Genomic DNA, 12213 nt, shown 5'->3' with positions numbered 1-12213 from the left:
TTCTGCACATCTTTTGAAAGAAGAACAGTAGAGATTAAGCTATGTAAGTTGTTCGATCTGGCAGTCAGTGGTCTGAACCTGTGTATTGGTTTTATAAGACATTGTAGTACTTAAAGCACTTTTCCTTTGAGCAACTAGCAGGGGAATTGGACTAATAAATTGCACTGAAGAACAGCAATTTTTTTTTCTGGTAATGCATTATTTTATGATGCATTCACAGAAAATCTAAGCTGATGACTATCTCAGAAAGTTAACGGTAATTGTGAGATTACTGGGGTTTGTGTTGTGGCACCTGAGCTTTATTCATAAGAGGAGAGCAGATATTTTCACACAAGATAACATTCTAGTCAAAGCACTAGTAACTATAAGCTTTAAATGTCAATAAGGCCTTAATGTTAAGACCATGTTAACAGTAGAACAAAACTTTGTTCAGTAATGTTGCTGTGCAGAACCATAGACTGATATGAAAACACATTTTTTTTCTCACTCACTCTATCTTATTTGCATTTGATTTTACTCTAACTTGTTTTCTATCACTATGATGTGCACACTTTTAAACACAGGTTTTAGCATTTAACCCTTTTGTATCTTATTAACATGTTCTAACTGTGGGTTTTCAACCTCTCACAGTAAATGCATTCATGCATTTTTTAAAAATAACTATTTTTTATGCTTTATTTTATGAATGGTAAAGATTTTTATTTGGAGTTATCCAAACATATTTTTAATGCATATAAACATAAGGTTAATTGAATTATGGAATGTTAATCAACTAATTAACCTATGGGCATTTTTTTCAAGCACTATATATGGAGTGTAGTTAATCTGTATGTTTTACACTTGATAAAGCCTGGTAAGACCAGGCGAAAGCGCTTGTGTTGTGGATTTTTTGGAATAAATTTCTTTGTGTTGGATTAAAGTGGACTTTGCTTTTTGTATCCTTGTGGTGAGACAACTGTACTTGCAGCAGGTTGAATTTGAACTTTTTACAGCTTGGCAGCGACAATCCAGAAGAAGTCATTTCCGCATTTTACTTATCTTATTTTCAGTTAGCTGAACTGCAGTCTGTGTAGTAAGTGCACACAAACTCCATACATTCTAATCCAGTATCTTAATCTCATGGTAGTCCCTGTCTTTTTCATAACACATCACCATCAATTGGATATTATTGTAAATTCATATTTTCTGGTGTACAAAATGTCGGTTTCAAAAAGGATATTTAGACAAACTAACAAATTAAAAGTTATTACCACTTGTTTTCCTTCCCTAGATTTAGCTAATCTCCATACACATATCTTGTAGAGTGACTTATTTTCTCTGCTAAATGAACAGTTGCACTATTGTATCATGCAGAACATTAAATGTTATATCAGGGCATGACCTGGTGTTCTCTAGTTTTAGGCTCAAAGTCTTTTCTTACACATTTTGTCTCACACTAACATTTTTAAAGTGTTTTTTAACTTTAATTTATTTTAAGTTGAAAATAAGTTATGCACTTTCTTTCAAGACACAAGTCAATATTTAAGCACTGTATATAACATCAGTAAAATAATAACTACCAACAATGGGTTGTTGCCAGCCCAAAAGCTTGCGTAATTGTAAAACCAAAGTTGGTCCAATAAAAGGTATTACAGTACATCTGTGTTTCATTGTCTTTATGTTTGCCCTTAGCCCTGGATCCAGTGAACATTTCACTAGAGGGGTCTCTACTTTATATTTTCTTCTGCAGTGCATTTGACATTTGTGCTATTAGTCGTTTGGTTGTCTGTTCCTACATTCACTAAACATTCCAGGTTTCTAGATCCAGGAGCTCTTTTTAATGAAGTTATGCTCTTCCATAAACTTGCACAGAGTGTTATATATGTGTTTCTCTATCTATATGGTGTCTGTTCTGCTACTTGGAAAATCCATCCTGTTCATTCGTTCCTGCTGCAACAGTGTGTCAGAGTAGAATACTCCTGTTGCATATGAAGTACTTGCCCATAGCTCTGGATCTTCAAGAGTACACCATTTCAGTAGGAGAATTCCCTCGTTCCTTCCCCATGTAATGGTTGGACTGTCTCCTTTCCTTATTCTTCATAAACCTGGCTCCGTAGGACAGTAGAAGTGTTTTAATTGCTGTTGCTTGCTGTAGCTTGTTTAAAGTACAGTACACTGGAAATAGACGGAAGATTTAAGAATTTTTTTCCTTTAAGTCTGGCATAGATCTTATTGAAAATCCCTGGATATCTGGGAAAAAAAAGGTGCTAAGATATATTAGTTTTTAAAGGCACAAGTTTTCTTAATGTGTTTCTGCAGCAGGAATGTTGGTCTCAAAGACTCTGGGATGGCGAGTTCAGTTTTTGTCTAACGTTTGGAGTCTAAACTGTTTGAGTAGCATAACCACTGTTTGGTCATTCATTTTCTCTTTGCCTCACATCCTGCCTGCAATGATTACCTGAGGACAACATCCCCACCAACTTGCCAGTAGTTAACTACCTCATTTCATCTTAACTCCAAGTACATATCCAACTGATTTACACCAAGTTTCCTGTCACTACCGTATATACTCCTCTAATACTGCGGTGGTGGTGCTGCAGTAGCGTTGTCACCTCACAGTTAGACGTTGCCCATTCGATTCTCAGTTAGAGCGTTTTCTGTGTGGCGACATGCATGAACGGGCGTTCCTTCTTTGAAGGTTGTGCGTTAGGCCCGGCAAGCCAGTACATAAAACTCTACTGCCAATCATCAGTGGACTGGAGTTCCGCTGTGGAGACCCATAACCGGGAAAAGCAGAAAGACACAAACAAACCATATATACTCCTCTATCTTCCCCTTCCATCACATTAGCCCTTTTAGCTTGTTCCACCTTCATGTGGAGCTTCTGCTTTATATCTGCTTGAGTTTAGAACAGTATCTGTTTGAGCTTAGTACTACCTGTATATATGTGTATATATATATATATATATATATATATATATATATATATATATATATATATATATCCTACCTTTATTCCTAGCCTCTAGCTAGATATTGGTGTATCTCTTCACTACTGTGTTTCATACTGCATGTATAGCTAATGTTTGCTGCAGTATGTATTACTTGCTATTGTATGTATATTCAATTGTTCTTCGCGTACTCTGCTGCTCATTTATTGTTTTGTGGAGCTTTTCTCCCTGAGCCTTCACTGAAAAAGGACCTGTGTCCAGTTGGAATTTCCTGGTACACAAATTATCAGTAAATAAATAGTAAATTAAAATAAGAGTTCTAAAATATGTAGTGGATATTGTGCAGAATTTTGCTGTTTGCAGAAACACTTCAGTTATTGCACTGGTATAGAATGTCTTTCAGCCACACCCTAATAAACATACTGTAGTCACTGTTTTCTTTTTTTTTTTTTTTTTTAGGTGAATTTATGCAGCTCGGTTCAAAAGAAAGTGAGAATGAAAGGTTTGCACACTACCTCGAGAAGACCTTTAAGAAAACTGCCAGTCTTCTGGCCAATAGTTGTAAGGCAGTATGTACGTTCTAGCGTTTTTAAAAGCACAACAATATACATGTCTTAGATGTTTTGCTTTAGAACAGTTCTTTTAAGCATATCGGCAACTCCGATATCCCAAGTCTACAAAAAAGTATGATTGTTATCTTCTAACGCATTTGGGTGTTTTTTTTTCTACCTGCTTCTCTTTAGTAAAACAGAAGTAAATGCCTAGTCTGTTGATGTGGAGTAGATGCCAGACGGGATTATTTCATCCAGCTAGACTAGCTTCATCACAAAATAACTTTTAGGAAGAAATTAAAGGACAGCTACACACCCAGCAACTGAAAAATGTTTTTCATCATAATTTTGATTTTTTTAAGTCTTTTCTGCCTGCTAGGGTCCTGACATCATACTTAGTGGTTATTATTTTCTAATTTCTTACATCCTGAAATGCCTTCATGGAGGTTCCCATTCTGTATGGTTTTGGTTACAATATATTTTTTTCTTCAGTCTTTAAATTTTATTAGGACAGAGGGTACACTCATAACTCTCACATTTCCCTGATTATCGCTCAAAGTATTGCTGTTTCTCTTCTATTCCTGTCATGAGGTACCCCACTAGAGGTAGGTCTTTTGGAGTAAGTAGATCAGCAAACCCTAATTTCCTGGGTTCTGTTTATAAACCTGTTTGCTATCCATTGAGTTACATGGGGATTTATTTGAGTTTATTCACTGTACCCGAATGTGGTATGGTATTAAATGTCTTTGTGGGTACAGATTTTTCCCTCATCTTTTGCTTCAGTAACCTTCTTGAAGTCGGCCAGATTAAGTAGGCAGGATCTGCACTTGACAAAATGAACTGGCTTGGATCAGGAATTTGTAGGTTGTTTTTTGTTCTTATTTGTTAGCTCCATAATGATATTTTCCATAGCCTCATAGATGAGGCTGATCAGGCTTATTGTTTTGTAATTTCCCAGCTCCATTAACGCCCCATCTTTGTAAAGGGGTATGACTTTTGCAGTCCGTGACTCCTTTGGCACAAACCCTGTTTGGATACTGATATTAAATAGTTTATGCAGGGGATTAGACGCATCTTGTTTCTGGCTAATAGGCATTCTGGTATGTTTTTCAGCCCCATCAAAGTGTTTCTGGCTTTAGTGCTTTGAGGACTTGTTCCTGATAGATTAGAAGGGGGCTGTAGATGCTGGTATGAGATCTGGAAATGTGTTGGGGGGAGGAGGAGAGTGAAGTATGAACTAATTTATTCACAAGCACATTGGCTATGTCCTCAGGGTTTTGGAGTAAGTGATATTGTTTGTTATTAACTCTGAGCAGATCTGAGCATTGTTTAAGAAGTTTCTAACATAAAGAAGGTCTTCCAGTTGTCTTTTGCTTGGGGTGGCTATTTTTGTGTCATATTGTCTTCCAATTGTCTTTTGCTTGGGGTGGCTATTTTTGTGACATATTTTGCATTGGTTGATTTGATCAGGGACCAGAGTTCCCTGTTAATTTTAGCAAGAACATCCTTGGCATTTGGGGAGTTATATTTATATTTATGAGCAATAAGCTTTTTTCTTTTATTGTTGACTCCTTTATAGGGGATTTTTTTTAAATTTGACCCCTAACCGGGAAAAGCCGAAAGAAACAAACAAATAGCTCCTTCCAAAGAATACAGCTACATTTACGCAGATATTTACACATGCATATAATTTAGCAGTAAGGGAATCTGCATTTGCAACTGGGTCATCAAGGTGGAAGGGAATGCTGAATTTAGGCAGGTCATCATTTTGTTTCAGAAGAGTAATTTCTGAATGCCAGGTTATTTTACGATGCCTCTTGCTTCAGCCTTATGGTGAAACTGACTGATTTATGGCCCAATTTGAGTAGGGAAGGGGGTTACAACTACTAGGGAACAGAACTATCCCATATTGTTGATAGCTACATCCAGAATTTTTTTCTCCTGTAATTGGGCACGGAGTAGCTAGTCCAGCGAGTTTGTATTTATGAAGTCCAGAAATGTCAGAGCATACATGGTTGGGATGTATAGATCTCCCATTTGATTGAGGAGTAGTTTGTCTCTTAGGAAAATGCTGAATGCTTAGGGCTGCTGCACTTGTCAAGTGGGAGGTATGGGTCGGGGCGCCTTATAGTTGGGTACAGTGTGCTATAGGGTCTTGTCAACATTGAGCTGGACATGAAGTTCCAGATCATTATTCATCTAATGAGTCTGAAAGTTAAATTATGTCTTATGAATGTAGAGACACTGCTGCTTTTAGTGCCTTCATCTAGTGTGGTGGGCCTGAATCCTTAGTAGGCATTGTAACCTTGCACAGATGGGGTGCTATCAGTAGCCCTGAAACACGTTTCCATAATGATGCATATATTAGTGAATTCCAGGGTAAGGAGTGACTGTAGAAAGAGGAGTTTTCTGTTGAAGCTCCCAACATTGAACAGCAATACCTTAATATTATCCAGATTCTATTTTGCTATTTTGGAAACTTTTGAAGACTGATGTTGCCTAAAAAAAGTCACTGTGGGACAGATAAGGTTTTGTCAGTATACAGAAGCCTTGGGGGGATAGGTATAGGCCATTGGCAAAGCAGTTGTTGTCATCTACCATCTCTGCCCAGGTTGCTATATATTGTATCCCATTTGAATGACACCAGAAGCTAAATCGATTGATGAAGTCAATCATCTTTTGTTCATACTGTGGCATTGTATTAAGTAAAGGTCAAATGCTGCCCACGGGTAAGTTCATACTTTCCTCAGACACATATTTTGAAAGCTCCTTCATATCTCTCTCTCCATATAGTCCAGGGATGTGTGTCACATGTCATTTACTCACACATGTACTATGACTGTCATATGTGTGCTTGTGGTGCAAGAATTTGAATGCATGCATGATATGGTGAATCCTGGCATTTAATTGTAACCCTCTCCTTGCTCAGCCTGGTGAGTGGTACATCAGTGTGTCTCACAATGGAATCTCATATGACAAGGATGATGGATTGTGCTGATGTATTCCTTATGGGCTTATCAGTTTGAGACACTGATGTTTGCATTTTTTTTTTTATTTTTCACCTCATACCACTCCATGTTAACTGCCCCTGCCTCAATAAAATTAGAAGGTTGGAATAACTGTTTTTGTGAGATGAGACAGTCGATAAACACATCAGAGTGTACACTTCCACACTGGCTGAAGAGTCACAGGCTGGAAGATGTTTTCTTCTGCTATCACCCTTAACGTCAATATAGTTTTTTTCTCCACTGTGGGGAAAGCTAGATGCCATCCCAACTGTCCGCAGGCTAGTACAGAGGACTACCCCCTTAGTACAGGGAATAGCCCCCTCTGAAAATTATTGGACCATTTTCACACTCTCCAGTAGCATTTTAACTGTTATTACTAGCTAGGATCTAATATTCCATTCTGGAAACACCCTGCCTTGACCATTGGCAATGTGAGGTAGCATTTGTCTGACTGGGGAAATAAAAATATCATGAAATGTTTAGTCTGCCTCTTTGATGATCATAATGTAGGGTTGGTATCTTTTTCTTTCTTACAGTTTAAATTTAACTTGCACAACACCATTTTCTGGTAATACCTGCAAGTCAGGCATTTCATAGTTTCTTCAGATTTGAAGAAAGTCACCTGGTTAGTTGCATGCCCTGCATTGTGCTGGTTTCATAACATAGTGACAAATTCATAGGTCGGTACTAGGCTGTTGGCCCTAGGGCCTATATAAGCCTAGCCAAAAAGGCACCCTGGCTTTCGCCACCCAAGAAAATTATTTTCCTGTGCCCCTGTCGAGCAGAGCCATATAAGTGATCCCTGGGGTGCATTTCCTATTTCCCATCCAATCATCAAGATTTTTCTTGAAGAGTGCTAATGAGGAGCTTTGTTTGATATAGATAGGTAGTTTGTTCCAGAGTATGGGAAGTCTCTGGGACAGGAATCTATCCCTCCAGCATGTTCTGTTTATTGTGGTAACAAAGTTTAGGTCCCTAGAGCGTGTAGCTCAAAGGGATTGGGATTTCTTTAAGTGAAGCATGTCCAACAGCTCTGGGTTTGACATAGCTTTGTATGTTAAGCAGAGATCGCATCTGAGTAGGTGATATGTGACGGAGTAAAGCTGGAGTTTTTTGAGATGGTCTGCGTAGGGCATCTGTTTGAGGCCAGTAATCCTCTTTGTGCAGTATTTCTGCAGCATTTCCAGTTGTTGTAGATGTGTTGTGAGGTACATACCAAAAGGGGCATTGTACTCTATAATGGGTCTAATGAGTGATGAGTAGAGGGGAACAATGACCTCTTTTTTTCCTGGATGAGAAACCTTTTGTGATGAGGTGTGCCACATAAAAAGATTTCCTGACTACTGTGGTGATGTGATTATCAAAGGAGAGACTACTGTCCACCTGTGTCCCAAGGTCTCTTATCACACTTTTGGTGTTATGTAGACTACCACCTATGTGGTAGTTTATGGGTATAGAGTTTTTACCAAAAGGGATGACAATGCACTTTTTGGCATTGAGCTTGAGGCCATGGCTTTGACATCAGGCATCTGTCTCAGTGAGGCCCTTTTGTAGGATGTCCACATCGTTAGGAGTTTCGATTATGGCTCCTAGTTTGCAGTCATCTGCAGACTTCATTACCCAAAAACCTTCTGTGTTAGTCTGTACTTCAGAGAAATAGATACCAAACAGGAGAGGACCCAGGGCTGAACCCTGTGGAACTCCACTTGTCACTGGTCTGAAGTCGGATTTGGAGTTTGCTACTGTCAGTGAGCCAGTTGGCAACCCATCTTGTGACATAGGAATTTATACCTAGTTTAGTGAGTTTATCTATAATTCCAGAGTGGGGGATGCTGTTGAAAGCCTTGGCGAGATCTAGATAGGCTGTGTGGAACCGCCTTACCCTCATCTATGAGACATGATCTGCCTTTTACAAACCCGAACTGGGTGGGGTCCAGAGTTTTGGAGATTACCAATGTCTTTGTTTATAAGTTCCATGATGATACGTTCCATGGCCTTGCAGACCAGGCTCGTCAGGCTAATGGGGCGGTAGTTCCTGGGGTCTGTGGTGAATCCCCCTTTGTGAAGTGGGATAACCTTCGCTGTGCACCATTCAGTGGGCACAAAGTCTGAGGTGAGGCTATGCTTGAACATGGTACTTAGGTGGGGGTGCCAGTTTGTTCTGTAGTTCATGTAGAATGCAGCCTGGGATGTTGTCAGGTCCCATGGATGCTGTGTTCTTGGCTTTGGAGAGTGTGGATTTTTACCTGTGCAGCCATAATTACAGGAACTTTGCATTCTTCCAGAATAAAGATGAACCCTTTAAGAGGGTGAAGTTAGCACTGAACCTGTCTGCCAGGATGTTGGCAATATCAGTTGGTTCTATATATTTAGTGCCATTGTGCTGTAACTCAGAGCAGATCAGAGTGTTACCATTGAGATTCTTGACATAGATATAGAATGCTTTGTGGTTGTCTTTAGAAACAGTGTCGATTTTGTTTATGTAACTAGCTTTGGAGGATTTTATGAGGGATCTCAGTTTCTTACTGAGGCTGACCAGGGAGTTCCTTCAATCATGGGATTTTACTCTTTTTTGCAGCAGTTCCTTTCTCCTGTTGTAGAGTTTGTTTATGGCAGGGGACCACCAGATTTGCTTCCTTTTTTGGAGGCTAGCATCTTGGTTCTGTTAGGGATAGCATGATCCATGCACTCGTGTAAGTGCTTATAAAGTGCATCTGTGTAGGATTCAGCAGTCATACCACTATTGTCCGTCTACATGGGTGTTGTGAAGTTTGCCACTTCTGTCTTAAGAAGTGTGAAGTTGGATTTAGAGAATTTTTTTACTGTGTTTCCCTAATGGGGGGTGGGGGCAGGATGTGGATGTCTAGGGTGATTAGCTTGTGGTTGGATCTGACCAACGAGGAATTAACCTCTGGTGTGGAACACCAGTCACCCATGTTGGTAATGACCAGGTCTAGGATATTGCTGCTCCTGGTGGGGGTCTGGATAAGTTGATCCAAGGCGTTGAAATTTATGAATTCTGGAAAACGTTGAGTGAAAGAGTTGGTACACGAGTAGTTTTCCCAGTTAATGGTGAGGTAGTTGAAATCGCCCATTGTTAGGGTGTTAGGTTGTACCCTAATATTTTCCAGTGTATCAAGAAATGAGGAGTGGGAATCCCCGGACATGTTGTGAGGATCTGTAGCAAGCTAAAATTTGGATTGCGGTCTTGCCCAGAGTCACTTGCACTTGGATAATCTCGGATGCATTATGCTGAGCAGCTAGCCTGGAGGTGTGGATATCCTTAATGAATATGGACACGCCTCCGCCTTTAGTGTTTCGCTCCAGGTTAGGTGGCCGAAAGGTGTGGTATGAATTATAGCTTGGTAATGCAGGGGTGCTCTCAGGAGCCTTGAAGCAGGTCTCTGTCACTGCACAGATGTCAATGTTCTCCATTTTAAGGAGTGCCTCAAGTCAGTGCAGTTTGAGGTTTAGACTTCTAGCACTGAGTAGCATTACTCTCAGATTTTGCTTGCTTGTACCCATTATGGTGGTGAATTTGTCATTTGAACCTAGCCTAAAAAAGGCACTGTATGGGGTGGCAAGAGCCTTACCCAGTATCCAGAATCCCAAGGGTGACAGGTGCAGGCTATCTCTGGCAAAGCGTGGTGGTCTGTCGATCTTGTCATCCCAGCCAGACAGATACTGGATCCCCTTAGAATGACACCAGAAGCTTAGCCAATTATTGAAGTCAATCATTTTGCCCTTGTACTGTGGTAACATTCTGGGTGATGGCAGGATGCTACTGAGGGCTGGGGTCATACCTGCCTGGGCTACAAGATCAGAGAGCTCTTCCATGTCTCTTTTCATGTAGTCCAGGGAGGTACGTCTGAGGTCATTCACACCAACATGGACAATGACAGAGTCATATTTGTACTTGTGGAGTGACCTGAGTGCGTGCGTTATGTGGCACCAGGCAGGCAGCTGACAGTAACTTTCTCCTTGTTTAGCCTGGTGAGTGGAACATCAGTTTGCCTGACTATAGAGTCACATATGACTAAACTGTTGGGTACGTTGTTATGCCTTATGGGCTGTGGTTGGCTGGCACACTGAGTTTGTGTGCTATGTGTCATTTGGGTTGTGTTGGGGGTGGAGGTTTCTTGTGTTTCTGCTTTGGAGGTCTCTGTTGCTTGGGCAGATTTTTATTGAGAGCCTCCATGAATGTAGGTGTATGTTTTGTGTTTCTGTGTGTGTGTTTTGGTAGTGTAGGTTTTGAGGGACTATGAGATGAGTGTGTTGTGGTGCAATTGTTTACCTCTCCTCTTGACTGTCTAGTCCATTCTTGGGTGAGGAGAGCTTTGCTTCCAGTTTGGCAATATAAGTTTATCTCTCACAGGTTATAGTGTTGGGTGGTAGGAGGACAAGGTTTCTGTGTACATGAGGCAATTGCTGTATTGCCCCAAGATGCCCAGATTCATCAGGTAGACAGGAGAAAACACTGGAAGCTGACCCATAGACATGCCTGGATAGGTGCTTATTTATTAAGTACTAAAAACTGTTTTCCTCTAGACAAGTGAGGAAAGTTGAGTGCTGTAGTAATTTGTAGCTTATTTAGTGCTTACAATTACTTCTGAATAAGTGCTGAGCTCAAAGAAACAGATTTGAGTGCTAAAACTGGCAAGTTCTAAGAGAAAATTTGAACAGCAGACTTTATGGCGCCGGGAATATTTTAACACTAGCTAAGCAGCGATGCATAAAGTGTATTTTTTTTTTAATATAACAGTAGCAAATGACCAAACTGATTTAAACAAATTAACCAATTAACCAGTAAGAAGCTAAAAAATGAGCCCCGTTCCAGCAGTCTTCGATCAGGCAAGTTCTAACTGCACACTCCTGCCACTAGGGTGCAGGGGAACCTTCTCCAGAAAAAGATGGCCTGGATTAGTGCTCAGTTTATACAGACAAAGCTAGATTCAGCAGGTCTGAATCTAGTCTTGTGCTGCAGCAAACAAGGTGTACCAATTTCAGAAAGAAACCGTTCAAATAAGCAGGCACAATAAGCCTTTAACCAGAAACTCCCAGCTCAGAAGGGCAGAATCTACCCTTTTCTCCCACAAGAGTGCAGACCATCTTAATGTAAAATAACTGGCCCTAAGCCCAAGTGCTTAGACCATAACTAATACACTTTTAGAATAACTGACAGTAAGCCTTCAATCAGCAACTCCCAACTTAGAAGGATGTAAGCTACCTGTCCCGCCACAACAGTGAAGACCACAAACCTTCTTAATGTAAAACAACTGTTCTGAAGCCCAAGTGTTTAAACCAAAGACTTGGAGTAACAGTTACAATTTAATCAGGCAACTAACAAGCAGTAATAAATGCAGCAGAATAAATGCAATGAAATACTTTTAAGAACAGGCAGCAAAAGCAAAATAAAGTAGTAAAGTAGGAAGAAACACAAATAAAGTGCAATTTTTTATAACAATAGAAAACGAGCAAACTGAGTTAAACAAATTACCCAATTAACCAGTAGAAAAGCTCAGAACTGAGCCCTGTTCCAGCAGTCTTCAATCAGACATGTTCTAACTGCAGACTCCTGCCACTAGGGTGCAGGGGAACCTTCTCCAAAAATGATGGCCTGGATTAGTGCTCAAGTTATACAAACAAAACTAGATTCAGCAGGCCTGAATATAGTCTATGCTACAGCAAAAAAGGAGCACCAATTTCAGAAAGAAACACTTCAGA

General features: G+C 40.1%; 1 protein-coding gene across 1 annotated transcript in view; it reads left to right on the top strand.

The window, feature by feature from the left end:
* Window positions 1-12213, top strand: part of PDSS1 (decaprenyl diphosphate synthase subunit 1) — a 1043091-nt gene that overhangs the window by 699702 nt on the left and 331176 nt on the right. Inside the window, exon 7 of the mRNA XM_044064551.1 lies at window positions 3390-3499. Within this exon, the coding sequence (XP_043920486.1) occupies window positions 3390-3499 (110 nt within the window). The remainder of the gene's footprint in view (window positions 1-3389; window positions 3500-12213) is intronic.

This window comes from Protopterus annectens, chromosome 3.part0 (genome assembly GCF_019279795.1).
Source record: "Protopterus annectens isolate FY-2018-M chromosome 3.part0, PAN1.0, whole genome shotgun sequence".
NCBI classification, from domain to species: domain Eukaryota; kingdom Metazoa; phylum Chordata; order Ceratodontiformes; family Protopteridae; genus Protopterus; species Protopterus annectens.
Note: the sequence above shows the minus strand (reverse complement) of the source record. Positions and strands in the feature narration are given on the sequence as shown.